The following is a 27,746-nucleotide window of genomic DNA, read 5'->3' as shown; positions in this document are numbered from 1 at the left end:
CTTCTGCTACGGAGGCCCCAGCAAATGAGTGCACCTGTCTGAGCAGTACGCAACCTGAACGCTTCGGTGGCCTTGATGGTGCGCTCAGGTCCTGGGACCTTGGGGAAAGGTAGTATTCGTGGGCGCGTGGATTCTCTGTGTGAAAGACCCACCCTTGCTCAGCCCTGGGGTCTGAGATCCTCCAGTCCGTCTGTCCTGCCCTTGGGCATTTGCTCTGTCCATCAAACATACTGAATCTTGGGGTGCCTGATCTTCTCACCTCGCCAACCTGGGCTAAGTCTGAATCTGGGGCACCTTGCCCTGAGCACTGTGTGGTGATTTCTCCTCTCTCTCCTGGGGCTTTGAGAGGTGACATTGTGCTGTGTCTTGGATGCCAAGCCCACACTGCCCCTGCTCACAAAATGCCCGTGAGGGGAGCAGATGAACGCAGACCGGAAAATCCGCACCTGAAACACCATTTCCTGTCTGTCGCAGGACACAACGGAATGGTGCATCAAGCCTGGAGCCCCCATGGTCTCCCCCAGATGAAATTCAAAGATCAGAAGGACATCAGATGTGGGAACAAGAGAGGTAATGAATGATTTGGGCCGAACAGAATAGGACCGAAGCTCATTAGGGAAGCACGCCAACTAGCTTCCGTTTCAATAACTTGCCTTCTGACGTCTGAGTACAGCACGACATCGCTCCCGGTTTCATTTCTGAAACGTGTTGGGAAAATGGCAACCTAAGCGGTTACACCAGCATTAAACATTACCTTAAAATAAAGTGACACAGAAGGACAAAGGTGTTCACACAACACACATTTGAGTACAGAATGATCCAGCACACACAGAATCTGAAAGCCGCCTCCGCCAAAATAAAGCCAAGCCAATGATTAAGTTTTCTAAGAACTACTTTGGTAGGAACACTCTAAAAGGTGGACATAAAGGTCTTTGAAGCAGGTAGAGGTCCTACAGGAAGGCGTGCTGAGTCTGACTTCATGCACGGGCTTTCTATTATTAACATAATTACTGTAATCTGCTAACTTCGTCAGGAACAAGGTGTTGCCTTTCTTCTGATGCTGTGTCTTCCTCTGGGGGGTCCCAAGTAGGAGGTGTGCTTTCCTCCGGCTGAGTGAACATACCCTGCCACCCATCCACATGCCCTCAGACATCCCCCTAGGTTTTGGCTGCCAGCCAACTCCAGGTAAGCAGGTTTCTTGGGTTGTGATGTGTTGAGGTTTCCAGTGGGGCAGAGCGGAGGTTGATTTTCATATTGCTTTTAGGGCCCAGCAAAGCAGAGCATTTCTCTGGGCGCTGCTGGTGTGTCCTGCACCATGACAGGTGGAAGGCCTTCTCTACTTGGGGCATGCAAAGGGGCTCAGAGAGGTGTTGCTTCAACCTGCCAGCACATGTGAATTGCATTTCGGGCTCCGCCCAGACACTCGGTTGTGCACATATACAATCTCACACACACGCACCACATACACAAACCTACACTTGTGCGGTTCTTTCATCAGCCATGTAAGTAGTCCAAAATGGCTGCTTAGAAGGAACACTCTAGAAAAGGTACGTATTTTTCAAAGCTGTGTAACATCATTTTGGAAGCAGGGAGTTCAAGTGAAAATCATTCTTACTTTTCATGAGTCAACTTTCCTGATAAAAATCACATAGTCTGGTTTCCGTAGGATGGAAACTTTTTCATTAAGGCCTTTCTTTTGGACCTACTGATGTGTTCGCTACAATTTAAATTAACAAACCCTCACTGAGTGTCTAATGGCACCAGGCACCACACGGTCATCTATCTGCTGCCCTCCAGGAGCTCAGCCATGACACATGGACCTAAGGAGAATTCAAGGCCAGCGGATGTAGTCATTAAGTCCATCCAGGCTGTGAAAGTTAACACCTTGTTTAATTCCCCACCCCCAGCTCCACACCTCCTGGACCATTTAAGACCACAATAGCAATTCATAGACTGAAGAGACATTCACAGACTTCACGAGCTCATAGACTGAATGATATTTTGTCCCCCAAGGACTCTTTCTTCCTCCCGCTGCTGCCCTGAATTCAGATTCTAATGCTCGTAACCTTTCTTCAACAACCTAGAACCCAGGTGTGTCCATGTTCCCAGATTGTGCATGGGTAGAAGTGCATTTTGAATAGAGAGTGTCGCATATTAACAACTCAGATTTTCCCACGTGGCATTCTTACTGATCTTTAAAAAGTGTTACTTACTGAACATAGTTTGCTATGATTTTCTCCTCTGTGTTTATATCTCATGCTGTTTTTTTAGTAATCTACTTGGAGAGTATTTCTTAGGCAGGAATGAAACATTTTCTAATGACCAAAAGCCATTATTAAGGACAATTGCGGTGAATGGAGCGATGGCTTCCAAAAGCATGGCTTTGTCACAGCAAGTATCAGAGTTTGTGGTGAAATTCGTGGAAAATATGAGACGGTTTTCAAATAACAGGGTTTGAAATTAAAAAAAAAAAGTATGATCATTTAAGATCATGAGGTACTCACTTTTGGGCATTAATCCCATCAATTGCTTGAATCATCCTTTCATTTAATTCTTCTTCAAATCTCTTCTTTTGGGACTTGGTTCTGTATGAAAAGGGAGACATTACGAGAGAGAAGGTGACTAAGGCAAATATGAAGTCTGTTTTTCTATGATGCCGAAACCCCCGTTCCATTCTGTCCACGGACAAAAAAAGCAGGAAGGAAGCGAGAGCCGAGACACAGGCTTTCCTCCACTGACAACCAGCCTCTCTGGGGACTGAGCAAAGGGACTAGAGCTGGTGATGGGTACAGTGAAGTGTTGCCTCACAGTGTCGTCACTGAGACCGAAATGACACCTGGCGTTAAAAAGCAGCTGGAGATGTGTTCTCGGTGTTTGTGATAAAAGAACTTTGTGTCCGAAGAAATGCATTAGCTCTTGACCTGTTGCCTTCGTAAAACTTACTTTACGACAGAGCACACTGGCTTTGGAATTCCCCTGCAAAACTCTGGGCTGGTTGAAAAATAAACAGTTGCTCCTTGTTCGTGTTTCCCTTGGTCAATTTTCAAGAATTTGCAGAACAACAGTCTTCTCTGAGGCATCTCAAAGCTTCATTGTACGCATTTAAAGCTTCCTCAGTATTTGAAAGCACTCGTCATAGGAGACCGTACATGTATCTACAGACACTCAGTTACTCTTAGGAGAAAATAATCTTCAGCTATAATAAAAGATGCCTTGTTAATAAATTAGGCCAAAAGCATGAGCTCCCCAAGGTTCATGTGACCATACACATGAGAATGATATAAAGGAGAAAATTAAAAATAATCCCTATTTTTAAAAATTGTACATTAAAATTGTACAGGAAAAGCACACGGGAGCCCCACGAAGCTGGCCCGGCCCAGCGGGCATCAGAATTGCGCCCCTGTGAGTCTCGTGGTCCAGTGTGAGGCGAGCCCTCGGCTTCCCTGCGCTCCCCGGGGTGGGGGTGGGGGGCAATCACTCATCCGACAGGCCTCCTACCCTGACGTGGCAGTAACTGTTCTGGTTTCAGAACCGCCTCTAGATGCAGACGAGAACAGCCAGGTCACATTTATCTGTAATTAAATCTCCCGAGAGTACCGTGAGCGAGACGGCCGGGCCTCCCCATCACCCCGGCCCCGCCGGCAGGCTGGTGCCCTGAGCTCCTTCTTTCTAGAAACGGGCGCCGGGCGTTCCGGGTTCAATGGCCCGATGCTCCGACGCGATCCACCTCCGGCTACGAGCGAACCCAACGGAGAGGGGTGGAAGATTCTAAGGCTTGGAAGAAGGCACATTCATTTTGAAAACCCCTCTTTTTTTTAAAAAAAGCACGTTAACTTAGCGATCGTCTAGGATGGTTCATTCTCACTTGGAGGCGAGGAGCTCCCTCGTGTCCTGTGCAGCGGCCCCTGCCCACTCTCGAGTTTGCGGACGGCAGCTGGTGGCTTGCTTTCTCACAAAGTCTGGCCAAATCGGAGAAGAGTGTAGGTCCCTGGGGGCTCCCAGGAAAACCTAACCCTTCCGAGGTGTGCCCGGGGCCCCGCAGAGCATTGCCTCCGTGAGTCTGTTGTAGGATTAGTTCACGCGACGCCCGCCCGGGACTCAGCTCTGCGAGCGGTGCACGGAGCAGCCCGTGTGCGTGTTAGTACACGTCGACTGTTTAGTATCTGGAAAACAATTCTAACACAGCGGTTCCTTGTCTCTGTCATTTGGGGATCTCTGCTGTGGTGAATGACAGCACACCCCCGGGGCCGATAATCTACCCTGGGAACTCGAAATTTGCCAGCTCGGGTTTTAGTCCTCGGACGTCAGGTGTTTCTGGCTGTCCTGCCCGTGTTCCTGCTGCTGGGCCACCTGCTTTCCGCTGTCCTCCCATTCGTCCTCCTGAGCCCCTTCCCTGACCTGCCCCACTCCCATGCCCGGACTACTGTATCCGAGGATGTGGGGAGGAGGTTGGGATAATCCCAGAGAATGTTCCATCCCAGGACAAGCAGGCTCAACGGCCAGGCTGCAGGCTCATGAAGGTTTTACAACCCAGGCCACGGGGGGACACCAGGACGTGTGAGGACAGCCCCAGTGGGTATGATTTGGAGGTGGTGCTCTCTCCACAAGACCCTGGGGCCGCCACTGATCCAGGCATCAGAGGAACATGGAATCATGGAACTGACATGGAAGAGGCTCCCAGCAAGGTCGGCAGGACAGGACCCCGGAAAGCGGGTTCCAAGCCCAGGGCACAAATCTGGGCCTCGCCTCTGCCAGCCGTGTGCCCATGGGCATTCTCCCGACCCCTCGTGCCTCACAGCACAGCGTCTACGCTGGAGTGACCTGTAGGGATGGCGTGAGGCTTTCCGCGTGCCTGATACGGACCCAGGTGACAGCTTATTGTCATTGTCTTCCACACATCAGTCAGCCTGGAAGGCCGCTGCCCACATCACATGGGCCCTCGGCAAGGCGACCCCACGCTCATTTCGGTAAATAGACCCTTGAAGCAGATCCCAGAGAGGATGAGATGGAGAACTGAAGAAGTGAGGAACACAAAGTGAAAAGATGCCTATGGAATTTCCGTGGCCGGTCTCTTGCGGATGTGCCAGTGGCTTATTGGCTAGAAGAGTCACACCTTCTCAAGGCATCTTGCAGGGTCCACCACGCTCCTAAATTAGCATAAGTTCTCTTTAATGTGCCACTTAATGCTTCCAAAGCCCCCTCATAACATAGGACTCTAAGTACTGTATCTCAATATTGAAATTTCAAATGTGACACAAAATATGAATTAGAACTCATTAAAACAAATGAAGTCACACAGAAGATTCTGGAATAAGGTGTGCTATTTGCAAGGATATGGCAAATGACAATCTGTGTTTGATTATACTTGCATACAATGCATTTTCTACAGAATAAACTCATTTCTCTGTGGGAAAAGAAAGGCTGACTTACGTTTAGGGTTTTCAGTAATTGTCTTAATGACTTCAATAAGAAATACTTAACTCCCCAACCAATACGGACTCTAACCCAAGAGCCAGAGGAGCATTAAAAAGGGCTAGTGCCAGTCATTCTGTGGCTGGGGGTGACAGGGGACCTGCAGACACTGTGTGAAGCTTTTCTCTCTCTTTTTTTTAAAAGATTTTATTTATTTATTTGACAGAGAGAGATCACAAGTAGGCAGAGAGGCAGGCAGAGAGAGAGAGAGAGAGGAGGAAGTAGGCTCTCCATGAGCAGAGAGCCCGATGTGGGACTCGATCCCAGGACCCTGAGATCATGACCTGAGCCGAAGGCAGCGGCTTAACCCACTGAGCCACCCAGGCGCCCCAGCTTTTCTCTTTTTATGAGCATGTTGTCAGGCCTTCCCACTATAGAAAGGCCAGACCTATCTTGCTTTTATCTCTAGGACTACACACACACACACACACACACACACACACACACACACAATGTAATTTGAAGCAACATACTCATTTTAAGAAAATTCAGGTTTTTTTTTACCACATATTAAGAATAGTCATTTTTAGGAAAAACTATTTAAAGTTCTAATGTGCTTACTACCTGGTGGTGTTTTCCCTTTCCCTCTTTTAAACCAATAACATGATACTGATAATTATATTTTTAGAAGCTGAAAACAATCTCATTGAGCATTTCGCAAGGAGCTGCTCTTTTTAGAAGAAATGACCTTCCAAGTTACTCTAATTGATGATAATCACTTTCAGAAATAAATTTTTTTAAAAAGCCTTTAAAAATAAGAAAGTACAATAAATACCATACCTCAAGGTGCGATTCTGAAAATTATGCTGGCCCATTGGCACATCCTATTTCAAAAAACAAACAAACACAAAAAATTATTAGTTTCTAAATACATATTTTAGAGAATGACATTGCAGTGATAATCACATGTAACATTATTTTTCCTTTTATTATGGAAAACATCATTTATGTAACAATTACCCCATGGAGAAGAGTAGCTTAATTATAAATGGGAGAAAGAGGAAACCCTCAGTTGATACTCAGAAAGTTGGTGTCATCTCTAAGCCCGGATGTAGGAAATCCCAGGGTTGTTTTAAAGCTGACATTCTGATATTCGCAGCTACGATTTCAAACAAGGGCCTTGCAAGTAACTGTTAGTGACCGTACACAGCAGACCATCCTGTCTGGCATCAGACTAATATTAAAAAGTGCCTTAAAACACGAACAGCACCACAAGCATTAGCCCTGAGTTGGGCTGCTAAGAAACCACCGCCCTCGATTAAGTGTGCAAAACCACGACTCACTGATCGAAAAGAACAAAACCGCAGGTGAGTGGGGCAGCTGCAGAAAAGGGACAGAGACAGAGACGCTGATCAGGGTTATCAGTGGGGGACATGCCAGCAAGTGCTCCTTAAGAAAACCCCAGAAGATCCACTTGTATCCATTTGTGGTGGAATTTAAAGTTGAAACAAAACTGCTCCAAGTGGCCCCAAAGACACTTTCCTTCGCTGGTTCATCTCCCGCGTCACATTAGGGGCTGTATGTAGCCTGGTGAAAGGGAAGGTATTTTTTAAAGAATAACTGGACTCTGGGTCTCCTTACAGGAAGTGTATGAGCCACCGACGCGGGCCCGTATCACATAAGATGAAGTCACGCGTTATTCACCAGCTCCATCAACGCTCAGTCAAGAGTCAGTTCGGTTCCGGGGAAGGCAGTAAGGAAGAGAAATGACTAAATTGGCAAAGACTCTCTTTGACCCTGGAACGTATTAATAAGAATGACGCTGGGGTCCTTCTCAAAGTGAGCACAGGACACAGACGAGTAACAGTTGTAGGGGCTTCTTGTACTAAACAAAGCCTTGGGATTTTCTTAAGACACCCTCTCCTCGGGGGCGCCTGGGTGACCCAGTCAGTGAAGTATCCGTTTACTTGTTTGCTACTCATGGCCTCACACTTCCCAACAGACGGCCAACTGCTCCCGGACCTGTCTTGGTGGGCTTTCTGGTCGACCAAGGGATATGGTCTTCCGTCATATCACATTTACTTTTTAGCTGGGAAAAAACACAGGGAAGCTGAGAGGAGAGATCTAACGAAGTTAAAACAAGAATATGGGTCTGGGGGCTTGGATGTCATCACCGTGGGCTGCCGGGAGGAATTGGAAAAGTTCGCTTTCAACGGACAATCTCATGCGTCTTTCTCATCAGCCGATGAGGACTAGGTAACATTCCACCGTCTTTTTTTGTCTCAACTGCCTCCTTAGTACAATTAACGCCATTATACATGAATTTTTACTCAGAGATAGTTTTAAAAATCTAACAATGCTTTTGGGATTATTCTAAGTGCTTCGCCATAGTTACTCTTCCGGCCCCCTGTGGGTCTTTGTATTTTCTATCTGCCTTGCAGCTGTCTTACTGAAAGTGTCCCTGCTGGAAGGAGCGTTGGCACTTGATGAGCCGGTGGAAGCTAGAGTGTCGTAGGTAAGGAGCTACACAACAGAGCACTCACTGCCAAGGACACGACTTGAACGTGCCCACCATGAAAAGAATCTGGAGCTGATTCAACCCACAAGGGCATCACGCCTTCATCAGCTCCTTGGTTAGGATGCCTAGGCTTTCTACTTCATGAATGCAAACAAACAAAATGCCACAACAACAACAACAAAAAAGAAAGAAGTTCAACTGTATTCAGTTGCTAAGAACTGAATGAAATAACAAATAAATAAAATGGTCCTGGGTTATAAAGTTCTCATGCAAAATCATACTGGTTCAAACCCTCAGCCACGTGAGCCTGGCGCTCATTCACACCCAAACAGCTGTCTGCAGGGGCCTCCCCAAGGGGAAGGGGAAAGCTTGCTTCTTTACAGACCTACGTTACTTGGGCAGGAGAGGCCTGCCTTTCGTGCTGGGGGCCGAGGGGCCGGCACTCTGCGCTGCGGGCCCCGGGGGGAGCGTACCGTGGTGCTGATCTTGCCGTTTTCTGTGGTCATGCTGTCTCGGTGATGCAGGTGTGCGAAGGGCTTGGCTGCTCCCCAGGACTCCAGGTACCGGGTCATGCGCACGGAGGCCCTCATCTTGGCTCCATCGAGAGTGTGGCGAGGTCTGAAGAGGTGAGGACTCCTTCGCTCTCCCTTGGGGTGAGAAACAAAGCATTACCCCCGCACACAAAGGGGCCGACGTCTCCTGCCTGCTCCCATGCCCCGACGCCCGCGTTGCTCGCGTGTTGCCCCCTCGCCCCCCACGGCTTCTGGCGCCCCCCTCCTTCAGGGACACTGGTTTCCAGTGTTACAAGCTCTCTGAGTGGAGTGATTTTTTTTTTTCCCCAGAGAATAAAAGACAGCTGTAGTTTAAACTTAGGAAAAAATAACAGCCATTTTAATGGGCATTTTTACAAAGCAAATTCTTAAGCAAGATAGGCTGCTCTGTTTCAACTTTTCTTGACGACTGTGGTTTTCTAGAGCGGCAGGTGCTAGAGGCTGGGCTGTGTTCTGGTGCGGAATGCTCATACGGGTCCACGTCCGGGTGTTCCCTGCCGGAACACAAGGTTCTCTGTACACATTTTTTGGGCCTTCTCCCTCCACAGTTCTTCCTGACTGACACACGTCTGTCTCCAGATCAGCTACCCGGTGAGCCGGACGTGTGTCTCCAGAGGCGAACCTGGAGTTCCAGGGAGGCTACCGCCAGGGAGCACCCATGCCCTTGACCTTGTGGATCCTGAGAGACTGGCTTTGATAGCTCGGAGGTGTTTCTTGCTGATAGACTGCACTGTTTACCAGCTGTGCGATTTGGGGAAGTTACATAACCCCCGGGAGCTTCAGATTCTTAATCTGTAAATAGCAGTCGCACTCATTTGGCAGGAATTTGAGAAGGGTGACGAGAAAGAAGAGCTGGAAGCCCTTGCTTGGGCCTGACCTCTGGGGGGAACAGAGCACGAGACAGCTCCGAACTCTCGGGGTGGCCTGGGGAGCCTTCCAGGTAACGAGGAGTTTACTGCCTCCAAGTGAACCCTGTCTGCCCAATGACACTTTGTGGTTAATCTTCTAGAAGTTTCTTCCTTTCCTTCTTTGTCTATGTTCATCCTACTTCATCTCATCAGACTTTTATCATCTGTCGTTTCTCAGTTGCCAGGGTGGGCACACGGAGAGACTTCCAGAAGCATTGGGGACTAACGTACACATTCACTAACACTGATAACCCAACACACAGAGAGTAACCTTACCATAGGAGCAAGCAATTCTTTTCAACTGTTCCTTTAGTCAATATTTCCGTCTATGATTATAAAACATGTGCCATAATCAAACTGCGATGCATTTAAAGTCATTTTAGGGACAAAGACCAGCGAAGCATTCAACAGATTCTTGACTAAAAACACTTATCTGGGTCAGTAATTGGCCCCTTTCTAACTTCATCACAGAAGTCACAAGTTAATTATAGACTCTTTACGACAACACTGACCTTGGGGTTGATGACAAAGTAGGTTTTCACCAGGTGCTGTTTTAAATACGGGTCTCTGATGTCACCGTCCCCTTCCTCCACTTTGTAAGCGCCATTCAAGTGCTCCAGAGTGACAGAAGAAATGTGAACACGTCTGAAATGCCATTTAAAAACCACGGTCAAGATAGGGAAGGATAAACATGAAGGTTTTTCTATTTACTTGTGAATTTAGAAATAATTTCTTCTCCCCCAAAGAAAGGCTCTATGTTCTTGGTAAAATGGACCGTAATACAGGTTTATATTTTATTAAACAGGGCTTTGGAAAGATGCTGGCAGAGGTCACAGGATACTAACATTTCCAGCTTCTCTGCACTCACAGAAACCTGCACAGTGGGTGTGGTGAGTATGGCGAATAAAAAAGAAATTATGGGAAATAAAAATTATATGGAAGTTTCACGTGAGACCCTATTTTTTTTTTGAAACACAGGCCAAAGGCATTTTAGGGAGTGTGCTGATGTGTATTAAAGTATGGATTTTCTTTCTCAGTGCTTGCTTCCACGTTTCTTCGAATTATAGCACATCCATCAAAATTCTCTTGTCTGAACCATGCTCTTCTAACAGGAGGGAGACGGTACCATTCACTCATTTCACTAGTATTGGCTTCAGAGGTCACCAATAATAGAGAAATGCCACATCTCACTGCATTAAAAAACACCTTTCCCCTAGTCACGATTCACACACTTGCAAATAAATATAAGTAATTCACGATCTGATAGCCAGAGTCTTTGACCATGGATCATGGGGTGGTGGATTTGAGATTTGAGGGTTCGTGTTAATCTAATTCATGTGAGGGGCCGCTGGACAAGGATCATGGGATGCTGATGGAGGCATCAGAAACCATCAGACACCCGGCAGACAGCTGTCAATCCGCTCGCCCAGGGTGTCTCACCTCAACCTGCCCACAGCTTGAAGAGGGAAACCCAGACTGGCCTTACCCAGGGACCCCTCCGGCTTCCATGTGATTGGCCAAGGTAACATCATGTGACCACACGTCATACTGCCACTTCTGCAGACCAATCACCCCGCAGAGGACATTGCCAGAATGCACTCCCACGCGCATGTTGATATCCACTCCGGTGGCGTCCCTCACTTTCCTGAAGAGAAGGAAAAAAGCATCACCATCTGGAAACACCCTCCTCTTCCTCTGACTCCTGGCCAGGTTTCAGGGCACCGTGTTACTCAGAATTTTTCAGACTGCTGGAAACAGTCAGGACTCCCTCCTGTGGCAGAAGATTGCTGCTCTAGGCCATGAGAAAGGTCGTTTCTTTCTGGTTGCTTCCAGACCAGACCAAGAGCTCTGTGGCCCTGGCTACGACTGCCAGGTCAGGCCGGACCGTTGGTGCTGATGCAACATTTCAGCTGTAGCTTTGACTTTTTCAGCAAATGTGTATTATCAGAAAACTATCAGTTGCTGACACCTGCTGCGAATTGTCACACTAGAGTCACGTGACATTGACAGAAACAGACTGAGACACCGTCTACGATTCTAGCACTTAGCACAATGCATGTCCCCCGGGAATACTTTCTGCTGAGAAGAGACAGGCGCCGTATTTGTGAGCCTAATGACATCAGCCTGAGTAGGAATTTCTCAAAAAAAGTAACCATGAGTTTAAAGCATTTCATTGTGCACAGTCATCCACAAAAACAATAACAAACCTCTTTAAAAACTTTTAATCATGTGTAAGGAAGATATCATTAAGAAGAAACTAATTGAAAACAATCATTTTTAAAAATACTTTGGGACTCGATCAGTAAGTCATTTACAAAGACAAATGAAGAACTATGGAAAAGCTTATTTATTTCTGCCAGCTGAATGTATTTATCAATGAACTCTGACTGCAGAGAGGATACAGGGAGGTGTCCCGAGGCACAGGGAGAGAATTACCCCAGGGCGCATGCGGAGGGAAGCGAGCGCAGTGAGCACTGACGGCCACCCAGCAGGGCGCAGGCTACCAGGTGTGGCTGCAGGACACGAGCAGAATGCCAGGGGCATGGATGTCATGCTTCAGTGACACAGTGGCATCACTTGAGCATGCTGAAAGTGGTAAGAAGTGACAAGAAGAAATGGATCTACAAGGTAAAAGAAAGGACGTCTGCAGGGCTGTCCCGTCCCTCGCGGCGCTGTCCCGTCCCTCGCGGCGCTGTCCCATCCCTCGCATTCTCTCTCCTCCCGTCACTTCCTCCTTCCCTGTCATCCTGCTCTGTTTTTCTCACACAAAAAATCACAACTTATTTGGTCCCATGCGACTCATCCAACGCTTCCCTCCTGCCCTCACGATGGGTCTCAACATGACACTGGAGGGCCGCCCCTGTCGCTCTGTCCTCTATCAGGTTATGGCTGCCTGGGCACCATATGGTCCTCAACTCTGGGCCTTTGTTCAAGATGGCGCCGCTCTCTGAACCTCCCTCTCCTGCCAGGGCACAGGCATCCCCTGGCCAGCTGGTACTGGTACTGGTACTGGTTTTCCATCAGCGGCTGGAGGCATGACCTCCTCTGCGAAGGCTTTCTGAGCCCTCCTCCCAGGTTGATGAGGCCACCCCTCCTTGGTGCTCCGGCCCCGCTGAGTCCAGTCAGCTGTCCCTGCTTGTGTCCACATGTGCTCTCCGAGAGGCAGCCCATGAAGACACACACCTGGAGAACTATCAGGGGCTTCAGGGTCTGGTGCAACGTGAACACTGGACATAAGTTTACTAATCGACACAGGTCATTTCTGAAGGATTTTACTGTGCTTCTGTCTTTGGGAGATAATGATCCTGAAAAATCGGACACTGAACTCATAATTGTTCTTAAGATCCTCTGTTACGGAGAGAAGGGTTCCAACCACATGACATTTCTGTTGATCAAATACGGTCAGTAGAAAGTCAAGAAGGAAAGAAGGCTGGATGACACACTTTACGTTTGACCATTTTAACAAAATGGTGAATGATTTGACTTAAAATTTTCTTTTATTTAAATTCAATTTAGTTAACCTATATACTGTATTATTAGTTTCAGAGGTAGAATTCAGGGATTCATCAGTTGAATTCATCATTCATCCAGTACCCATCACAGCATGTCCCCTCCTTAAAGCCCATCACCCAGTTCCCCCATCCCCCACCTACCTCCCCTCCAGCAACCCTCAGTTTGTTTCCTAGAATTAAGATTCTCTTATGGTCTGCCTCCCTGTCTGTTTTTCTCTTATTTTTCTTTCCTTTCTCCTATGTTCACGTTTTATTTCTTAAATTCCATATACGAGTGAAATCATATATTTGTCTTTCTCTGTCTTATTTTGCTTCACATAATACCCTCTTTAAAACCATCTCCATGTCCTTTGTGTCTTTTTTTTTTTTTTTTTTTTTAGGAAAATGGGTTGGTTAAGGGTTCAGATGAGTTGACTAACCACATCTTGTAATGCATGTGGATGCAACCTGAGTTCTACAAAAATACCGCAATAGTTGCCAAAGCTTGTGACCATAGAAGACAATCATTCCAGTTCAAGAGGAGGAACCCTAATCACTAACAAAGTCAGGACTCTGCCTATTACCTCCTCGGTTGAGAAGTTTACATTTTCATGACGGGAAAAAAGAAACCTCTCTAAGCATTGGGAATGTTCCAAACCGCAGCTGACGTGCTCTGTGGTGGTTCTTCAGCTGACAGAGAATGAGGTACTGAACGCGTGGGGAGGTCCTGACATGGAGGAAAAGTATAAGCAAGCGTTCCTGGATCCATGTTCCCGGCTCCCAGGAAAACACTGAGATCACCCGGCGAAATTCCAAGTCTGAGTGTACTCTTTCTCTCTTAAAAAATTAGAATTTTCATATTCATCCTCATCCTATGGTTCATGCATGGGAATGGAAATACTTGCCCTTGTATGTTAGAAGAACAAAGAATTCCTAACATTTGCTGAGATGCCCTCTATGTTCCTGCCCTTTATGGAAGGTGCCAGAAAACAACCTAATACTGATCACTTTGTCAAATGCACAGAAGCCGAGCAGGTGAAATTTTTTTTATAATTTTTTATTTTTTATAAACATATATTTTTATCCCCAGGGGTACAGGTCTGTGAATCACCAGGTTTACACACTTCACAGCACTCACCAAAGCACATACCCTCCCCATTGTCCATAATCCCACCCCCTTCTCCCAAACCCCCTCCCCGCAGCAACCCTCCGTTTGTTTTGTGAGATTAAGAGTCACTTATGGTTTGTCTCCCTCCCAATCCCATCTTGTTTCATTGATTCTTCTCCTACCCACTTAAGCCCCCATGTTGCATCACCACTTCTTCATATCAGGGAGATCATATGATAGCTGTCTTTCTCTGCTTGACTTACTTTGCTAAGCATGATACGCTCTAGTTCCATCCATGTTGTCACAAATGGCAAGATTTCATTTCTTTTGATGGCTGCATAGTATTCCATTGTGTATATATACCACATCTTCTTGATCCATTCATCTGTTGATGGACATCTAGGTTCTTTCCATAGTTTGGCTATTGTGGACATTGCTGCTATAAACATTCGGGTGCACATGCCCCTTTGGATTACTACGTTTGTATCTTTAGGGTAAATACCCAATAGTGCAATTGCTGGGTCATAGGGCAGTTCTATCAACATTTTGAGGAACCTCCATGCTGTTTTTCCAGAGTGGCTGCACCAGCTTGCATTCCCACCAACAGTGTAGGAGGGTTCCCCTTTCTCCGCATCCTCGCCAGCATCTGTCATTTCCTGACTTGTTTATGAGCAGGTGAATTTAACGGAGAGAGAACATGGATGCCCTTGGTCAGTGAGTGCAGAGCAGAGAGACACACCAACCGTTCGTTGCCTGAGTTGAAGCTCAAGTTTAGTTAGAAGCAAGAGTTCTGGAAAGTTCCTCAAATCTGATAACACTGCTGAGATTCTGGACATGAGCTATTAGTATCCATCACAGAGTGATAAATAAAATGTGGTATATCCACATATAATGGACTTAATTACTCCATCGTTAAAAGGAATGAAGGCCTGACACATTCCACAATGTGGATGGATCTTGGAAACATTCCGCTATGTGAAACCAGGCAAACGCTAGTCCACAGATACTGTGTGATTCCACGCACGCCGAGGCATCTAGAAAAGTCAACTTTGCAGAGGCAGAAAGTAGAAAAGGGGTTGCCAGGGGCTCGGGAGAGAGAGGAATGAGGAGTTCCTGCTCAGTAGGATGAAGTTTCTGTCTGAGTTGATGACAAGGTCCTGGAAGTGGACCATGATGCAGGTTGCACGTATTTTAAATGTACTTAATGCCACTGAATTGTACAGGTAAAAATGCTATGGTGCAGTAATTATGTTAGGTATTATGTTACCATGATAAAAAAATGTAACAGAAAATATATTACTGATGAGTGGGCAGAAGGTAAGTATCCTTCCTCCTAAAAGCTCTTCAATGTGCTGGAATAATGGAAACGTAACAGAACTGGGAAAGAGTTGGCCCGAAAGCAGGAATCAGGCTTCAGTAATCTGATATATTTTTGATGCGCATAATAAGTACATTAGAAAAACCCTTTCTCCCACTAGAACCCATTTCATCCGGTGTTGGAAACCTACACGGAGATCGCCTCCAAGGGCAGGTTATAAATTGGAGAAAACCTTTAGTTTCACTATTTAGATTCACTTACACTGTCTAGACCCAGAGTGTTGGAAATAGTTAATTACATCTGAAACAAAGTAAAAATGTTTTTCATGTCAGAGAAGACAAATGAGTTACTTTGGGGAAGAAGCAGGAGGGACAAGGTGATTCCCACACTGACTAATCCATCCATCTCTGGTTTTAACTCAATTCCACTGAATTCCCTTGCCTCCCGAGACTGATCTGTCCACAGTGGTCTGTCATCACTGCTGCCGACCCAGAGGATCGGTAGCACTGGGACCGCCAGTACCCACAGCAGGCAGTGTGGGCTTCACTGCTTCTCTCTGGACGGGCCTGGGGAAGCCACCTGCTAACTTGTTCAGTTTACTTCACACGTGACCCACATCCACAGTGGCTAAACACGTGACAACCTGACCGCTGCTCTCCCACTGGGAGCCCCATTGACTCTACAGCAGAGACAAGGAAACAGAGCATCAGCCACATAATTCCTGTCCCGTTGAGACTGAAAATGTGCGCAGGAGATGGGAAAATCACTTGACTATAATAGGCAATCAAAAAACCCAATACACTAAAACCTTTCAATCATATAATCAAATAAGAGCTTTTACCATTACTAAGAATATTCTGGAATCTACCACAGGCATTATTAAAAAGTGTATTATGGCCTTGGTAACAGAAATTAATTTTTATCTTACACTTTTATCTGGTTCTTGTCAATGGTAACATTGTTTGACATAAGGATAGCCTCTCCAGAATTATGATGAAAGAAACTATAAATATGATATAGAAAACATATTCTGTGTATATTAACTGAAACTAAATTTATAGAGCTGAGCATTTTTGACTTGATGCAGTAATTTTGGAATTTTACTGAATTGCAATCTGGTCATGAAAACTACCTTCTCCCCGACAACTTGAGTGTAGCCATATTGTTTGTCGGAAATTGTACGGAAGTGTTGAACCGCTAAATTGCACGTCTGAAACTAATATACTATATGTTAACTAATTGGGATTTAAGTAAAAACTTGAAAAAAAAGAAACTGTTTGTCAGATGGTAAGAGCACAGAGATTTTCCTTAAGATTAAAGAAGATATTTCAATGCAAAAAAAAAATCACTTTGGAAACAACCCAAACTCTCCATGCCCGCAGATTTCTCCCTCGGTCTCACTGTACTTCAAGGTTAACCATAACAATAAAAATTTTACAGAAGTCTTACTTTGGACTGAGTTACTCACACACCAGTATTTGGGTCTCTGCACACTTATATTTAAAGGTTCAATAATGTTTTTAATCTCAGTATCAGAAAAACAGAAACAGTCAGGAGTGAGAATCATACCTAGAGATTCTCAAACAGTTAAAAAGGACCCTATGGTGCCTTCACTTACTTTATAGCTTCACACATGTCCAGCCCCATTTTCACACAGTTCTTGGCGTGGTTCGGGAGAGATATGGGGAGTCCGGACACACAGTAGTAGCAGTCTCCCAAAATCTTTATTCTCATGCATTCATTCTCCTAGAAGAAGAAATCACAGCATTCAGCTGCACTCAGATTTTCCGAATGTCATCCAATGCTAGTTCTACTGATACCATCACAGTGACCTAGGATTTGTGGGCGCGGAAATGAGCCCTGGTTGGGTTTCCCTTCATGACCCAAGAAGAATGAACCTCCCTCACCTGCATACCCATTTGCCAAAGCAGGGAGAATCAGGAGAAGGGGAAGAAAAGGAAAGCAGAGAGAATGTGCTGGAATGATTTACTCTGAACTGTAGCAGAGGAGCATACTGACAGGATCATTCTCTCCAGCCCAAACATCCCAAGCACTGACAGCGAAATGAGATCTTCCATGCAGAGCGGAGTCTCAGGACAGTGAACGGTGACAGAACTCGACTGGAATTAGAATTGTCTGTCACTCCCTACTATGCTCAAGGTTCTCCTCATTTTCTTTAAAGCCAAAGCAGATTCTTACCTGAGAACGTAGCTTCTGATAAACATCTCCATAATGCAAAAAAGCCGCCATTCGACATTGCCAAGTAATTTAAAATTTAATTCTGACCTTTGGTTAAACTGTTTTAATATAAAGTAGTATTCACCATTTTTCTTGGCTGGGTGGTTTTTATATTAGGATATTGAGATTAGCTTCATTCATATGTCTAAATCCTACATGCATTTCTAACTTTTCTAGTTACTTCATAGATTAGTCACTAAGGAAAAGGAAAAAAAGAAGAAAAGCAAAAGAAAAAGAAGCAACAAAACAAAACAAAACAAAAACCCAAAGATGTGCCAAACACAGATCTCCTCCTTCTTAACACTAAACATAGGCTTATGTATAAACCGAACTGCAAAAGTCTGAAATAATAAAATGAATATAAGATTTTCTTGTTCTAAAGTACATGTTAGGTTTGTTGAAGATTTCGCACACTTCTTCCCCGTGCGGTAGAGAACCCACAGGCTAGGGCATATTTTCATACTCATCTATGGTGCTATAGTTGATGTGTTTACTAACTCCTGATTAAGAATCTCAGAAGTACTAAAAAGGCAAAAAATTATATACTAATAGGGCTTCCATCCCATACTTCCCAAATAGCTATTCTGAATCTAGAACACAATGAAATTAATAAAAGTGAATTCTCGGAAAACTCATCAAAGACCAGCTGACCGTGTACGTATACGCATGTGTTTATTTCTGGGGCTCAGTTCTGTTCTACTGGTCTGTGTGTCTGTTTTTAATGCCAGTATCATACTGTTTTAATTATGGAGCATCGTAATTCATTTTGAAAAAAGGAAGTGTGATGCCTCCAGCTTTCTTCTTCTCGCTTAAAATTTCTTTGGCTATTTGGGGTCTCCTGTGATTCTGTATGAATTTTAGATTTTTTGTTTGTTTGTTTGTTTCTGTAGAAGATGCCACTGGGATTTTGATAGGAATGGCACATGCTTCAGGTATTATGGACATTTTAACAATATTAGTTCTTCCAACCCATGAACATGGGATGTCTTTCTATTTATTTGTGTCTTTTTAAATTTCTTTTATCCATGTTTTATAGTTTCTCTTTTTTTAAAAGATTTTATTCATTTATTTGACAGACAGAGACCACAAGTAGGCAGAGAGGCAGAGAGACAGGTGAAAGCAGGCTCCCCACCAAGCACAGAGCCTGATGCGGGACTCAATCACAGGACCCTGAGATCATGACCTGAGCCGAAGGCAGAGGCTTAACCCACTGAGCCACCCAGGCGCCCATGTTTTATAGTTTCCCATGAATGAGTCATTCACCTACTTGGTTAAGTTTATTCCTAAAATAATATTAATAATTATTAATAATAATATTAATAATATTTTAATATTTTATTCTTTTTGATGCTAATGTAAATGAGATTATTTTGACTTCCTTCTCAGATATTTTATTATCAGTATAAAGAAATGCAGCTGGTTTTTGCACATTGATTTTGTATTCTGCAACTTTACTGAATTTGTTGATTATTTCTTTTTAAAAAAATATTTGTTTATTTGATAAAAAGAGAGAGCACGAGTGGAGGGAGGAGCCGGGGTAGAGGCAGAAGAAGAGAAGCAGACTCCTAGCTGAGCCTGCAGCCTGACACAGGGCTTGATTTTATGACCCTGACATCATGACCTGAGGCAAAATCAAGAATTGACAGCCAACTAACTGAGCCACCCAGACACCCCCCTATCTATTAGTTCTAACAGATATTGCATATATTTTATGGTTTTCTACACACAAGATCATGTAATCTGCAAACAGAGACAATTTTACTTTTTCTTTCTTTTTTTTTTAAAGATTTTATTCATTTATTTGACAGACAGAAATCACAAGCAGGCAGAGAGGCAGGCAGAGAGAGGAGGAAGCAGGCTCCCCGCTGAGCAGAGAGCCCGATGTGGGGCTCGATCCCAGGACCCTGAGACCATGGCCTGAGCTGAAGGCAGAGGCTTTAACCCACTGAGCCACCCAGGTGCCCCATTTTTTCTTTTTTGATTTGGATGCCTTTTATTTCTTTTTCTTGCCTGGCCGCTCTGGCGAGCACTTCTAGGTTGTGCTGAGCAGATGTTGTGGGTGCAGCCATCCTCACTGTTCCCAGTCTCGAAGGAGAAGCTCAGTTTTCCTCCATCAACTATAATGTTAGCTATGGGCTTTTTATATATGCCTTTATTTTGTTGAGGTAAGTTTCTTCTATATGTTATCAGTTAAGAGTTTTTATCATGACAGGGTGTTTAATTTTATGAAATGCTATCTCTGTATCTACTGATCATGTAATTTCTAGCCTTCATTCCGTGACTGTGGTCTGTCATGTCGATTGAGTCGTGTGTTGAACCAACCTTGTATCCCAGAAATAAATCCCAGTTGGTCATTGGGTACAGTCCTTTAAATGTGCTTTTGAACTCAGTTTGCTAAGTGAAATAAGCCTGACTTTATTCAGGACATCCAGAAGATAGACACTGCATGATCTCACTGCTATGAGGAATCTAGAATAGCCAAATCCACAGAAGCAGAGAGTAGACTGGTGGATGCCAGGCCTGAGGGAAGGGGGCAATGGGGGGTATGGGTAAAAGTGCAGACAGTTTTATGTAAGATGAGTAAGTGCGGGAGACCTACGGTATAGATAGCACAGCGCCTGTTAACAATGCTGTACCATACACTCCAGAATGTGCTAAGAAGGTAGAGCTTATGTTAGGTGTTTTAATCACATCATCATTAATAATAAATCATGAGGGCAGAGAGGACACCTTTGCACGTGGTGGATACATTTATAACATAGATTACACTGATGGCTCATAGGTATATGCTTATCCTCAAGGTCATTACAGTTTATAGATTAAATATGTAGTTTTTCACACGTCAATTATACCTCAATAAAGCAGTTTAAAAGATTAAAAAATAAAAGCATGACGTTGAATTCTTGGTTTAGTTATGTGCTGTATGCAAAATTCACTCAATCGTCTGAGCTGTTTGCTTACGATCGTGTCCACCGCCACGTCGTTTAACCATGAGGCACGAACTGGTTTCCTAAACACGTTCTCTCTATAGTAACATTGGGTGGACCTCGCCATCCTAGGCTCGAATCGGATACTGCCTGGACAGCCCTTCGTTCAAACCATCAGAGAGGAACAGGTCACACTAAGTATTTCTGTTACGCGCAATGAAGTTTGTCTTCCCCAAATTCACATGCTGAAGTCCTAACACCTGCAGAGTGTAAACTTGGCCTCCCTGCAGATATAATTAGTTAAGATGAGGTCCTACAGGACTAGGGTGGGTCACGAATCCAATATGACTGGTGTCTTTATAAACAGGGCACATTCAGACACTGAGACTTACCCAGAGGGAGAATGGCATGTTAATACTAGAGCTATGCTGTTACCTGCCAAGATTGGGATGTTTCTTCCTAATGTGACAAAAGTGACACTTTATTAATTCAAACTTTGAAGACATTATTTAAGCTTTAAATCATATTTTTCTAAACATGAACACCCAAAAAACCTCAACCTCTCCCTTTGATTTGGTAAGGGGAAGAAAGCTGTGCTATACTCTAACGGCTTTTTTAAAAAAAAACACCCCAGTGAGATCCCTCATGGTCAGGCTGGCAGCAGAAGGCACCTCCGGGGGAGCCTGACGCAGGGGTGACCCTGTGAACATCAGCAAGTCACGTCTATTCCTAAGAGGCTTGCTTGGAAATGTTCTGTATGGTTTAAAAGTGAGAGGAATCTTGCAGGGAACTAAATTTGGGACCAACTCTCTCTTCCATATATAAATAATTCATTTTAATCAGCATAATGAAGTATTTTTTGCTGGAAATAATTCAAAGAAAGCATGAGGCTGACCAGTAATGCTTTATGAGGTGGAAGTAAAGGGCTGCCAAGGGAGGAAGTAACTGTTATCACTCTTCCCACCAGTAACCCTCAGGATTCCAGTAAATATGCAAGTTCTTGTAGGGTTTTAGATTGCCTCTCACCATTTCCTCTCCATGCGCGTATGCACGGCAAATACAGAACTCACGTTTCTGTTCAAGGGGCACAAGGGTCAGTGGATATTAATGAGACAGCAGTAAGCAAAGGGCTGAGATGGGAAATATGCATCCTATTTTAGGGGTTCTCCCCGGGGGCTAATACATGAACAGTTACGGCTGGAGGAGAGGCAGTCTTGTTTCCAACAGCTGACATGGAAATGCCTAAAAACAGGATCTTAGAAAAGCCCTGGACAGAGGCTGTTCATCTTAAACTCACCATCTTGAGTGTATTTACTCTATGTGCGCTGAGTTCTCTATAAGCAGAAATTTTAAAAATAGATGCAAACATGTGCTAATTATACGCTCTGACATTTCTCATCCCCGAGAAGTGAGACTCATCAGAGCCCGATAGCCAATAAACCCTACAAATCTATAAACACCAGTTCTAAGTGGAGCTCTATGAAAAACAAAGAATTGATAAGGGACCAGAGAAAAAGGAAGCCAAGAGTCTAGAAAGCCTCAACGCAGAAGGGACTCACTACGACTCACCTTTGCAATTTGGTCGAACTTTCCAAAGAGCTCGTTCAGCATGTGGACGAGTTCTCCCGGAGAGCAGTCACTGGCCAGCCGGGTGAAGCCCACGATGTCAGCGTACAGGATGCTGTGGCAAAAGGGGAACAGTGTTTGCAAGCTCGTGTTTGTTAACAAGTTATGATACTTTTTTTTCCCCTTAAAAGAGTATATAGTTTTTTACATTTATATTTGTGTCTTACAAGAAAAATGTCATTTCCCCAGATAGGAAACAAATACACATTTTGCCAAGCTTTCCTATTAAAAACGGTTTTTTTGTTTAATGCTGTTTTTATAATTAAAATTGGAGAAGAAAAAAATCACATGATGCACTCTGTCCATTCTAACTGATGACCTTTATTCCCTGATGGCCAGTCCCGCCTCCCTCCCTGGCTTGCGCGGTATTCCTTCTGAGAGTTCATCACACTGCTAGAATTCAGGTATCAGTGGCCTATGCCTCTGTTTGCACTGTTACATGCATTGACTTTATAGAAATTTCTAAAGTAAAGGAAACAAAATAATAAGAGCAAATTCTGTTTTTACTGACTCGAAGAAAGACTAACAATCTTCTTAAAAGAAAGAGTACTTAACAAAAGGTTTTGGATGACTTACTCCTTGCCGGGATGAAGCAGACACAGTACGTCTCCCTCAAACTCAGAGTGTTGTTGGGGGGGGGGGAGTTAAGAAAGTAAGGAAGGACTCCAGCAACGGCCAACCACCGTGTTAACAAGTGTGTGTGTGTGCTGGGGGTTAGCTGGTGACGCGCCTGGGAAAGCTTCCCTCCATGCGACAAACATGCTAGTGGGACAGATGTCAGATTTCTCTGAGTTGTGTCTGTATTTCGTTAACCTTCAAGGGTCAGGATGGGGAAACAGGCCCCAGGATGTGCGATATCACTTTTCCATACAACGACATGCTTCTGATTTGTATAAAGGCCTCACAAAGAAGCCTAAAATTCCTGCTGGCAGTTGGGAATTCAGATAACATGGCTTAAGACAGACCCTGAGACAAAACTGACTGCTACTTCATACCCATTAGAATGGCCCTTATCAAAGAACTGGGAAGTAACAGATGTTATCAAGGGTGCGGAGAAATCGGAGCCTTGTGCATTGCTGGTAGGAATGGAAAATGGTGCGGCCACTCTAGCAAACAGTACGGTGGTTCTTCAGCAAAAGAAACAGGATTCCCAGATGGCCCTCTGAGTTCCCTGCTGGGAAAACAACCCAAAGAATGGAGGCATGGGCTCAAACCACTATTTGTACCCCATGTTTACAGCAGCATTATTCACAATCATCTAAAGGTAGAAACAGCCCAGATGTTCACTAACTGACGGATGGATAAAGAAATAGGGATAAAAGAAATCCCTACAATGAAATATTATATAGTCTTCAAGAGAGATGGCATTCTTCCACATGAGGCAATGCAGATGAAGCTTGAACACGCGCCGCTGCGTGCAATGAACCAGGCCCAGGAGGACAGAGGCTGTGGGAGTCCGCTCACACTGGATACCCAGCGCCGTCAGACCGTGGGGCCAGGAACCAGAAGGGTGGGTGCCGGCGGCTGGCTGCGGGAGGGAAGCTGCTGACGCTGCTGCACAGACAATTAAACATGGCTAAAACTGTGCTACGTTATGTTATGTATATTTTGCCACAGTAAAAAAAGGAACGTGGCAGCGGCCAGCCCGATCTTGGGCAGGAAACAACTGGCTCTCTGCTGTTGGCCGAACTCATTCACTGGGCCAAGCATGAGGTTGGTGGCTTCATCTTGAAGGAAAGACTTGGTTCTCTGTTGATGACAAAAGCTGGGGGAGAACCCTCTGGCCCAAGAAAACCAGGGCTGCAGGGGCTTCCACACCCTCCATTCTGTTCAGATGGTGCCATCAAACCTTCTCTGCTCCCCCACAGCACCCTTTAGCAGCACAGATCACAGATGCTGCGCCTGGTCCAAGAAGAAAAAAGTTTAGAGAGTGTGTCTGATCCGAGGCAGCACTGGGAGGGAGAATGTGCAGATAGATGGGCAGCTGACAACCTCCACCGTGTTTCCTGTGGTCCAACCCTGGAGTGGGTAAAGCCACCCCTGCCCCCAGGTAGGCTGGCTAAATGTCCTACGATGGTCCAAAAATTACTCGGCAGCCAGGAGACTGAGGACGTAAACAGGTCATGGTGATGCAATGTGCAAAGGGTTACAGGAAAGGAAGCAGGGTACTCTCTGGGATCACGCACGTACCCGACCTAGATCTGACCATGTGACCATCTTAGAAAGATCACTCTGGCCACAGCAACCTGGAGGCAGGCAGGTCAGTTAGAATCATAGCCCTTTCCTCCAGAAGGCCCATGTGGAAGGTATCGTCAGGCGAAATGGAGAGAACTGGCCAGATATGGGAGAAGTGCAGGAAGGAAGAATCAGGCGTGGTTCGCGACCAGACACGGCAGGCAGTGTGTCTGAGGGAGGCGGCGACAGTTTCCGGCGGAGAAGGGGGCTCAAACCTAGCTCTGAACAAGTCACAGCAAGCTTGGAGGGAAGATGACCAGTTCAACTCTGGTTGGGTTGAGTTTGATGGTGGTGTTGGTGGAGCGTCTAAGAAGAAGAGACACATTAGGTGAGCGAGTATGGAAGCTATGGTTGAATTCTGCATCTTGTAAAAAATATTTATTTGACAGAACGAGACAGAGTGGGAGGGGATGGAGGGACAGAGGGAGCGGGAGAGAGAGAAGCTCAAGTGAAGGCCACACTCAGCATGGAGCCCAGTGCAAGGCTCAATCACCTGACCCACGAGGTTATGACCTGAGCTGAAATCAAGAGTCAGACGCTCAACCAACTGTGCCCTCCAGGTGCCCTGGCTGAGTTCTGCGCCTTGGTATCCCACAGATGGTAACTGAAGTCCTGAATGAGAAGTGGAGAGACCAGAGCGGAGCTAGGAGGAACCTCTGAAAACACTCATTTACAGAGAGGCCAGATTCAGGGAAGAGAAAATGGCAAAGGACATGGTAAGAAGAGAGAGGGGTAAGATGTCAGGGAGTCCACAGCGAGGGAGAATTCTTAAACCAGGAGGGCAAGGTCCGCCGGCCAACCACACCGAGCTACCAGAAAGAAGGATGCAGAGGCTAAGTCAGACTCAGATCTGGGAGCACGGCAGCTGGTGGTGACCTGAGCGGGCATGAGCTCTGCGCCATGGTGGATGGAGGTGGACGGCAGAGGGTGAGGGTTTGAGGAGGGAGGGAAAACCGGGAAGACCAGTCAGAGAGGGAGGAACCACCTGTCTAGAATCTTGGCTTTGAAAGTGAGAGAGGGCCAGTCTCAGAATTGGACGGTGGCACTGGAGTACGCGGCCTGTGCTTATTTTCAAAGACGGGATGGGTTTGTGAATGTTTCCCTACTATCGGCAGGATTCAGAGGAAGATGCTGAAGATTCGGGAAGTACTTCCCTTCTAGAAATTCCTCCCTTCCTCCTCATCATTATACACATTATTAGCACCCTCAGAAGAGTAAAGAGCTAGGATATGTCATTAACAGAGAATAACCATTTTTTTTTGAATGAATGAATGGCCAAAGCAGAACTAAGAATGAACAGATCTTTACTGTCCATAGTCCTAATGAGAATTATTATCCAAAAAACCCCTCAAAACTGCTCAGGTATTGACTGGACTCGCCACAATATCCATTTACCATGCCTGCTTCTTGGCTTCTGCTTATCCTGTCCAAGATGAAAAAGTCGTGTTTTCGTATTTCTTATAAAAACAGTTGGTACATCATGTGATTTATGTTTGCTTTTACATTTTTAACTTTAGGTATTGAAGTTACTTTAGCGTTCCCAACTATAGTTTTGAATTTTTTTTTTCATCGAATTTTTTAAATTGATTTTTTACTTTTCAGTGTTCTTGACGCAGCAAACATATTCTAAATGATCTCTGAAGGCGCTTCTCCAATCCCTTGCCTTGACAGCGTGGAAGTCAGCTTCCAAGATGGCCCCAGAGAGACCCTCACCTCCTGGGACTTACTCTTGAACTGTCCACCCTCCCCTGGGGTGGGGCTGATCTGCATCCCCAGGAGGATGCTGCAGGAATTACGACAATGACTTTGCAAGCCTGGGTCATAGAGGAGCTGCTGTTGCCCATGGCCCTGTCCTGGATCCTTGCTCTGGGGAAGCGAGCTCCCATGCTGGGAAGTCCCTCTAGCCACCTGTGAGCAGTAGCTTGGCAAGGACGGCCTGCAGCCTCCAGCCAGCAGTCAGGCCCCTGCAAACCACGTGAGGAGCGGCCTTGAAGTCAGGTCCCCCAGCAGCCCTCCCAACACCAGGCCTCAATCTGTATCAAAGACGGTAAGTCAGAACCACCAGGAGAAGCAGCTCTCAAAGTGTGACAGACAGAAACTGCGAGATGATGTTTACTGTTGTCTGAAGCCACTGGGTTTTGGGGTCCTTTGTGCCGTACAAATTGGTAGCTGACAGACAGCACCGGGAGCCTTTGTCACCTGCCTGAGGCCGGTGGTTTCATTTTGATCAGGCTCTTTGATCCTGGGTCATTTCACAGAGACTGGAAGATATTCCAGGACTCTGTTTAGATACGGCTGTGTTCATCTTTACATGAACTCTTTCCTCAAGTAGGAGGGATATTGCTGCTTTTTCAGACAGCTAAGGCTGGAAAGGGAAATTTCTAGTAAAATACACCTTGTGGGATACCGTGAGAATGTTTCCTCTTTAATTCTTTAAGTGAAATGCTTAAAAACCTGAAAGCAGGCCAGTGTTTTAAATAATTTTACTCCTTAACAGGTGTGGCTCTTCTTGTAATACAGTCATTTTTTTAAATTCCTCAAAATGATAGGGACTTAATTTAATTTAATTTAATTTAATTATTATTTTTTACCCCTGATTCTCCATTTAGCCGCTGCTTCCTTAGTTCTCAGTGATAAGCAGCTTTTTTTCATTACTGCTTTCCCAATCTGCATTTCTCGTCATATATTTAGCTAGGTGCATGCTTGGACATGCCTGGGCCATATCACCAGCTCCACACACCTTTCCTAAAATCTGGGGTCAAAATGAGATGTGTCTTAGCAATGTAGTTAAATTGCAGTGGCAAAGCTTAGTCAAATGTGTTTCTTATTAATAAACTTCCAAAACCCTTGACTTGCAGCAACCAGACTGGAGGCTTGGATCGTGCACTGGAAAGGATCCAGGCCGGAGAGCAAAAGGGCAAGGAGCCAGTGCTCCGCCAGTTGCAGTTACGTTTGTGGCTGTGGCTCCCGAACTAGTGAACAGGGTGAGTAATGACAAGGCGGAATGCATGAGGCCAGATGCACGAGGTACTTAGCGAGAGAACCCGGCAAGAAAGAAAGCACTACTGCACCACAGCGGCATGGATGCAAGGAGAAGCCCGCAAAGAAGGGGCAGGAGGCTTGGGGGGGCTTGGGGAACAGTGAGGGGCCAGGCACCCGGGCCTGCAGGGGCTGCATTCTGCAGCCGGGAGGTGGCAGCAGGGGAGGAAACGCCCCCCCACGCCGAAGTGAGGGCGCGCACGGCTCCTCCCTGGAGGAGTGCTGGGGAGAAGGAGGCCCCACAGGGTTCTCTTTCCGGATCTCAGTCGCAGGCTGACAGCATGTGTTCCACGTACTGTGATTCTAGAAGGGCTCCCTGAGAAGCAGACGGGACTATGGCAGGACGGAAAGCAGGGACTTGCACCATTAACCAAG

At 45.6% G+C, this 27,746-nt stretch overlaps 1 protein-coding gene across 1 annotated transcript in view; it reads right to left on the bottom strand.

The window, feature by feature from the left end:
* ADCY2 (adenylate cyclase 2) overlaps positions 1-27,746 on the bottom strand; it is a 293,953-nt gene that overhangs the window by 101,825 nt on the left and 164,382 nt on the right. Inside the window, exons 4-10 of the mRNA XM_045081990.1 lie at positions 22,041-22,152; positions 16,925-17,052; positions 10,876-11,034; positions 9,902-10,034; positions 8,404-8,577; positions 6,253-6,296; positions 2,505-2,585 (exon numbers count right to left, since the gene is read on the bottom strand). Coding sequence (XP_044937925.1) covers positions 2,505-2,585; positions 6,253-6,296; positions 8,404-8,577; positions 9,902-10,034; positions 10,876-11,034; positions 16,925-17,052; positions 22,041-22,152 — 831 coding nt within the window. The remainder of the gene's footprint in view (positions 1-2,504; positions 2,586-6,252; positions 6,297-8,403; positions 8,578-9,901; positions 10,035-10,875; positions 11,035-16,924; positions 17,053-22,040; positions 22,153-27,746) is intronic.

This window comes from Mustela putorius, unplaced genomic scaffold (genome assembly GCF_011764305.1).
Source record: "Mustela putorius furo isolate JIRA1106 unplaced genomic scaffold, ASM1176430v1.1 tig00000589_pilon_pilon_pilon, whole genome shotgun sequence".
NCBI classification, from domain to species: Eukaryota; Metazoa; Chordata; class Mammalia; order Carnivora; family Mustelidae; genus Mustela; species Mustela putorius.
This window is presented reverse-complemented; position numbering and strand designations above follow the sequence as displayed.